The following is a 7,790-nucleotide window of genomic DNA, read 5'->3' as shown; positions in this document are numbered from 1 at the left end:
TGTGGGGGTGTGTGCGCGCGCGCGCGCGCGCGCGCACGGGTTTGTGTGCTGCATTCACAAAAACGCATGCCTCACACTTATTTTACCACACGTGCACGCATTGGAAGTTGAATTAATTATAAAACGGGACCTTTGCAAACGCAGTACGTACTTTATCTAAATATAATATTAGATAATAATTTAAAATAACCTGATATTTACTGTTAGTGTTATTATGTTTTGCCCATTTCATGTAACCAAATTATTGGAAACACCAAACCTCGAATCCTATTCCACAGTTCAAACTTGACTGCAAACAAACAAAACTTTGTGCAGCCGCAACAGCTGTGCCGCTGCACCTTTAAGAAAAAAAAGGCTTCCATTCTGTTGCCCCGGTAACCCGGAAGCTTGGCGCCCCAGAGTACTTCCTGTTTGGGAGACCATCCAGGAAGCAGCAACGAGTGTCGAGTGTGTCGTGTCGCATGTTCTCAAAGCGTGTGAGTCAAAGATGAGCAACATGCTTGTTTCCGTCTGTGCAACTAGCGCGTCTTGGTTTGCTTTTCAAAGTATGTGAAACAAAAAAGCACGACTTTATCGTTCCTCGACTCGCTCGCAGCGGCTCCACATGGACGCGGATACTCTTTCAGTCTCAGCAGGCATCTGGAGTAACAATACACATTTGCTACCTTTTGGTAATGTCTGCAGACTTAACATGTGTGCAAGTGGAGCCAGCGCGAGTCATTGACAAATAGTTGTAATAAACTAACTGTTGGGGTTTTCTTTCGTTCTATTTAATACCAATAGTTGTCTGAATTATTAATGCTGCATTAATAGCACGGTCACAATCGTGTTATAGAAAAACATGCATTTGAACAAGATATTTCATCATTTTATTATGATTATTTTAAATCTCTGTCACAGGGGACACCTCGGTGATTTTGGGGAACTGATCTGATGCTTAGCTCTCCGCCCTGTGCTGCTAAACCAGCTGTGTGCATCTTGTTGATCGCCATGGCCCAGGTGGCCGGCCAGGAAGACGGAGAGAAAACCACAGCGCTCAAAGGTGATTCTCAAAGTCTTCGCACTAGAGCTCAATTTTTTTTTTTTTTTTTGCCCATGTGCGACATGCATCAGATATTCTTTTCATGCAGTGTGAACAGTACAATTCTGATTATTTCAAATCCGTTGAAACACATTTGACCGTTATGTCATCAAAGATTTCCCCAACTTAATCCACCTTGTACTACCACAACTATCATGTCCCAGTCACAGAAACCATGAATGTACAAATAAACAAAGACAGAACGTAGCTGTGCCACCTACATAATGTGGAGCATTTCAGAATGAATCTTATCTCATAGCATTGCAAAAATAAAGATATTTTTGGGTTTGCTTTTATCTTAGATTGGAAAGAGTCAACTGCAAATAGCTCTGTTTTTGCAGTTTGGCTCTGTATTAAGATAATATAATCTGACATGACATTCTGTTTCTTCTCAGACTTGCTGTCAAGTAGATTTAGAGATGAACTCATGAAGAAGGATGAACCCCCCTTCACCTTCCCCAAAACCCTGGAGGAATTTGAATATGCCTTCAATGATTGTAAGTAGACATTTAAAGGCATGCTCTGCAATATTTTCAAGAAAACAGCAGTACTCATCAACTCACATGGTCGATGTTAGCCAATTTTCTTTTTTTTTACCTTTATGTATCCGCCCTCGAACCATTTACAGCAATTGTACACAAGTAACGCTGCTCTCATTTCATTATGACACATAATTCTAGACCTTGAACTTTGTTCATGCTATTTTATTATGACATTTATTGCTAAGGACTTTCTATGGACCTGTTATTCCAAACAAAGTAAATCTTCATTTTTACAAGCAGTGATTTGGTGGACAGTGCAAGTTGTGCATGGAATTGACCTGGATGTCACTATTTTACACCCCCCCAAAGTCATGGTTTGTTTAAAAAAAAAAAGTGGGGGCAGGGGTCTTTTATGCATGACATATTTATGTATCTTTTTAATTAATCGTCCGATTAATCTGTAATCCATATTTTTTTCTCTGTCAGAAATCCGCATTGCATCGGCTGGGCCTTGGTTGAGATTTCTTTTTCTGTCCAGTTTTATTCTGCTGGGCTCATACTTTGTGAGACAGTAAGCAAACAACAACATGACATAAATGCGGCAAAAAAAAAAAGTGGGGGCAGGGGTCTTTTATGCATGACATATTTATGTATCTTTTTAATTAATCGTCCGATTAATCTGTAATCCATATTTTTTTCTCTGTCAGAAATCCGCATTGCATCGGCTGGGCCTTGGTTGAGATTTCTTTTTCTGTCCAGTTTTATTCTGCTGGGCTCATACTTTGTGAGACAGTAAGCAAACAACAACATGACATAAATGCGGCTAATTTTAAGGCTATGTGCGTATGTATGTCCAGATGGTCTGGAAATCTCTTTAGAATTCACCTGGCCGGCTTTGATCAAGCAGGTGGGGAAAAAGGGCTCGGGAGGGGGGGCTGGAAATGAAGATGCGAAGTGGGAAGCAGCCACATGCTCCTGTAGCTGGTACCCATTTCTTTTGCTTGTGTGTGTGTGTGTGTGTGTGTGTGTGTGTGTGTGTGTGTGTGTGTGTGTGTGTGTGTGTGTGTGTGTGTGTGCGCGCGCGCGCGCGCGCGCGCACGGGTTTGTGTGCTGCATTCACAAAAACGCATGCCTCACACTTATTTTACCACACGTGCACGCATTGGAAGTTGAATTAATTATAAAACGGGACCTTTGCAAACGCAGTACGTACTTTATCTAAATATAATATTAGATAATAATTTAAAATAACCTGATATTTACTGTTAGTGTTATTATGTTTTGCCCATTTCATGTAACCAAATTATTGGAAACACCAAACCTCGAATCCTATTCCACAGTTCAAACTTGACTGCAAACAAACAAAACTTTGTGCAGCCGCAACAGCTGTGCCGCTGCACCTTTAAGAAAAAAAAGGCTTCCATTCTGTTGCCCCGGTAACCCGGAAGCTTGGCGCCCCAGAGTACTTCCTGTTTGGGAGACCATCCAGGAAGCAGCAACGAGTGTCGAGTGTGTCGTGTCGCATGTTCTCAAAGCGTGTGAGTCAAAGATGAGCAACATGCTTGTTTCCGTCTGTGCAACTAGCGCGTCTTGGTTTGCTTTTCAAAGTATGTGAAACAAAAAAGCACGACTTTATCGTTCCTCGACTCGCTCGCAGCGGCTCCACATGGACGCGGATACTCTTTCAGTCTCAGCAGGCATCTGGAGTAACAATACACATTTGCTACCTTTTGGTAATGTCTGCAGACTTAACATGTGTGCAAGTGGAGCCAGCGCGAGTCATTGACAAATAGTTGTAATAAACTAACTGTTGGGGTTTTCTTTCGTTCTATTTAATACCAATAGTTGTCTGAATTATTAATGCTGCATTAATAGCACGGTCACAATCGTGTTATAGAAAAACATGCATTTGAACAAGATATTTCATCATTTTATTATGATTATTTTAAATCTCTGTCACAGGGGACACCTCGGTGATTTTGGGGAACTGATCTGATGCTTAGCTCTCCGCCCTGTGCTGCTAAACCAGCTGTGTGCATCTTGTTGATCGCCATGGCCCAGGTGGCCGGCCAGGAAGACGGAGAGAAAACCACAGCGCTCAAAGGTGATTCTCAAAGTCTTCGCACTAGAGCTCAATTTTTTTTTTTTTTTTTGCCCATGTGCGACATGCATCAGATATTCTTTTCATGCAGTGTGAACAGTACAATTCTGATTATTTCAAATCCGTTGAAACACATTTGACCGTTATGTCATCAAAGATTTCCCCAACTTAATCCCCCTTGTACTACCACAACTATCATGTCCCAGTCACAGAAACCATGAATGTACAAATAAACAAAGACAGAACGTAGCTGTGCCACCTACATAATGTGGAGCATTTCAGAATGAATCTTATCTCATAGCATTGCAAAAATAAAGATATTTTTGGGTTTGCTTTTATCTTAGATTGGAAAGAGTCAACTGCAAATAGCTCTGTTTTTGCAGTTTGCGGCTGTATTAAGATAATATAATCTGACATGACATTCTGTTTCTTCTCAGACTTGCTGTCAAGAATAGATTTAGATGAACTCATGAAGAAGGATGAACCCCCCTTCACCTTCCCCAAAACCCTGGAGGAATTTGAATATGCCTTCAATGATTGTAAGTAGACATTTAAAGGCATGCTCTGCAATATTTTCAAGAAAACAGCAGTACTCATCAACTCACATGGTCGATGTTAGCCAATTTTCTTTTTTTTTACCTTTATGTATCCGCCCTCGAACCATTTACAGCAATTGTACACAAGTAACGCTGCTCTCATTTCATTATGACACATAATTCTAGACCTTGAACTTTGTTCATGCTATTTTATTATGACATTTATTGCTAAGGACTTTCTATGGACCTGTTATTCCAAACAAAGTAAATCTTCATTTTTACAAGCAGTGATTTGGTGGACAGTGCAAGTTGTGCATGGAATTGACCTGGATGTCACTATTTTACACCCCCCCAAAGTCATGGTTTGTTTAAAAAAAAAAGTGGGGGCAGGGGTCTTTTATGCATGACATATTTATGTATCTTTTTAATTAATCGTCCGATTAATCTGTAATCCATATTTTTTTCTCTGTCAGAAATCCGCATTGCATCGGCTGGGCCTTGGTTGAGATTTCTTTTTCTGTCCAGTTTTATTCTGCTGGGCTCATACTTTGTGAGACAGTAAGCAAACAACAACATGACATAAATGCGGCTAATTTTAAGGCTATGTGCGTATGTATGTCCAGATGGTCTGGAAATCTCTTTAGAATTCACCTGGCCGGCTTTGATCAAGCAGGTGGGGAAAAAGGGCTCGGGAGGGGGGGCTGGAAATGAAGATGCGAAGTGGGGTGTTTTCTGCGGCTCTTAGCATTCCTCTCCTGCATCTCCCTCCCTCTGTTCTCTGTCAGTATCTCTGTTGGCTTCCTGGCTGGCTGAGTTTGGGACATGTTATGTACTCTATGCCCCGTCAGAAACCTACTCAGCCTTGCCCTCCGCCTGCCAGGTCATTTGCATAATCTCACTGTGCCGAAGAACAGAGATGGCGCCAAACGTAGCCATCCGCCACACCCCTTGACGCCGTAGTGCCGCCGCCTGCCAGCGCCGTTCCCCTCCTTCAGTTCCCAGCTTGGTGTCCCATGAAGAGATGAGCACTTTTTCTTCACCTCTCTGCCTTCACTGCCCTTTACTTTCTTGTCTCACTCCCATCATTCCATGCACACACACTCACACCTCGGGACAATTTAGAGTGCTCCATCAACCTGCCGTGTATGTTTTTGGATAGTGGGAGGAAAGCGAAGTACCCAGAGAAAACCCACGCAGGCACGGGTAGAACATGCCAACTCCACACAGGAAGGCCGGAGCCGGAATCGAACCCTGCACCTCTGCACCGTGGGGCCGACGCGCTAACCGGTCCCCCCCCTCCCCCCGCCGCTCGTCTTTCTGCCATAGTCATCCAAATTGAAACGAACAAAGGCTGGAAATAATTCACTTGCTGCGTGGTGAACTAGTCTAAGTTTCATGTTTTGAGACAAATGACTGAAATAAATGGACTTTCCCTGAAATCTTCAAATTTTTGGGCACCCACGTGTCAGCGGCTCCCAACCAAGCTGTTTATCTTGTCCCTTTCTGCCCGGGCCGGCCTATTTTTGGGGGAAGCAGAGCATTTTTTTATGAAAGACACCTTACCTCCTCGAGGAAATGTCTCCAACATGTCTTCCTCGCAGTCATCTTATTTCCGCAGTAACAGCCGGACTACTGAGACAGGCGGAACAAAAATGTTAATTTGACCATGTAATGACGCCGATGCCGACGAGGCTGTGTACAATAGTTTGCAGGTGTCTTAATCACTGAAGATGATGGCTTCATTCCACTAGCCCTCCGGTTTTTTCCATTACTGGAAATCCAAGGTTATGTACACCTAATTAAGCGGCCAAATTGAGAACAGAATGCTAATTATGACAGAAAAAGAGGAGAAAAGTTGAGAAAGCCTTATTCCTCTGAGAGGATGTGTTGGGGGAGGCGATGGAGCTGTACATGCCCTCACATAGGCAGACACACACACACACACGCACACACACACACAGACACACACACCTTTCCTATTGTAGGATTTCATTATAGCTCCTTGTGCTTCTCTTAGGCGGTTGCTGTTTAGATCCTCGCTCCTCCATGAATGCATAATTGATTTTCTTCAAGGTACTTTAGCGCTCTCTCCTAACTTCGCAACCCTCGTCTCCTCTTCCTCACAGGCAAAAGTCTGCTTTAATGCAACGCGATGACAAACCAAGATTAAGATTAGGCGTTGTTTAACAGCTAACTTATAAAAGCCGGCGCCGTGAGACTCGCTTTGCATTTGGACTGCAAGGTTTATCACGGCGGAAATGGTGGCAATTTAGCAGCCGACGTGAAATAGCTTATATATTTGTTTTTCCGCGATAATGTATGAGGGCCCTCTGGCTATTTGGGTTCCAGATGCATACTTTTTAGTGGTTCAGCTTGTACGACTTTTGCAGTCATAAAGGTCAAAATTAAATTTAGCACTGCTTAGTCTTTTATTGTGTTGCAGTGTCAGCTGCGGGATCGATGGCCTCGTTGCGGAGGTATAAACCTTCCGGAACTATACAAGGATACAAGGGCAATTATTTGCCAAAACAAAGTGAATGTGTTTGTTGTTTGTTCTGTCTTGTTCGTATAAAATAAAAGTACCCAAATAGATGGTGTCAGTTGTCATGCATCAAGTACTTCCTGTAACACAATGTTAAGCTAATTATCACAACTGCTGTCTTTTTAAAAAATGATTTTTTAACCGCTGTCATTCATCTGTGGCTCTCCTAGACGGTCAACTCCGACACACAAAGACAGGAGACGCTTTTATCTTCAACGCACGAGAGGATCTCCACCGCTGGAACCAGAAACGTTACGAAGCTCTCGGAGAGGTAAGCAATCGTTTGCGGATTCGAGTAACCGTGCGAGGTCATTTACAAGCCCCCCCGGTCACCGAAATACATACAGAGTGTCTCTATATGATTAGGTTTCTAATGCCCCCTTTTCTCCCTTTGTAAGTTCAGTGAGGCAGAGCAGAAAGCATTTCATTCACTGTCGCCGTCACGTCAAACATGTCAAAATCCAGCCAGCCGCAGCCTTTCATTTTCACTCTACCCCACAGTGTCATCATATGATGGCGGCATTCCGGCTCTTTTGTGGCAAGCAAATGTAAGATTTGGGGAATAAAATCCTATCATGAAATTTTCCAATTTGGGTTACGATTATCCGCCAAAATGAAAAGAAGAAACCCCATTCAGCAAGAACCAAGAAGTAGGCTTATTTTGCTTTGGTGGACCACCTGAAATGAGGTGGTGGACCGGATTTGGCCCCCGGGCCTTGATTTCGACTCACGCTATTTATGTTGTGTGCTGAATGTTGACGACAGGACCACATGATTCAATAATACGGTAATATTGTGGTCGGTTACCCCAATTAGTGTCATCTTATTTTAAAATTGAAAAAAACAGCAAAAGGCAAATGCCTCGATTTGGTGCGGCCATTTTCTTGGGGAACATGAAATCATCACGACTCTTCATCCACTTCATTCATCTGCCCAAAATACATGAGCGAATGTACCAGGAAATAAATATTGCATTAAGATAATGAGAAAAAAAATCATTTGTAATCTTTTTTTGCCCCCTTTTTTTTTCTATTGTATCTTTCCGCAC

General features: G+C 42.7%; 1 protein-coding gene and 1 long non-coding RNA gene across 2 annotated transcripts in view; both read left to right on the top strand.

The window, feature by feature from the left end:
• The first annotated feature begins 379 nt into the window (after nt 1-379).
• LOC109530707 (uncharacterized) lies at nt 380-1,489 on the top strand. The gene is made up of 3 exons (XR_002171055.1): nt 380-476; nt 901-1,042; nt 1,477-1,489. It is a non-coding gene; the product is annotated as an uncharacterized LOC109530707 (long non-coding RNA).
• A 1,520-nt stretch (nt 1,490-3,009) lies between these two features.
• arb2a (ARB2 cotranscriptional regulator A) overlaps nt 3,010-7,790 on the top strand; it is a 168,987-nt gene continuing 164,206 nt past the window's right edge. Inside the window, exons 1-4 of the mRNA XM_019894611.1 lie at nt 3,010-3,101; nt 3,526-3,667; nt 4,102-4,203; nt 6,913-7,013. Of these exons, the coding sequence (XP_019750170.1) occupies nt 3,559-3,667; nt 4,102-4,203; nt 6,913-7,013 (312 nt within the window). The 5' untranslated portion in view covers nt 3,010-3,101; nt 3,526-3,558. The remainder of the gene's footprint in view (nt 3,102-3,525; nt 3,668-4,101; nt 4,204-6,912; nt 7,014-7,790) is intronic.

The sequence above is a fragment of the Hippocampus comes genome, unplaced genomic scaffold (genome assembly GCF_001891065.2).
Source record: "Hippocampus comes isolate QL1 unplaced genomic scaffold, H_comes_QL1_v1.1 scaffold195, whole genome shotgun sequence".
Classification (NCBI taxonomy): Eukaryota; Metazoa; Chordata; class Actinopteri; order Syngnathiformes; family Syngnathidae; genus Hippocampus; species Hippocampus comes.
Note: the sequence above shows the minus strand (reverse complement) of the source record. Positions and strands in the feature narration are given on the sequence as shown.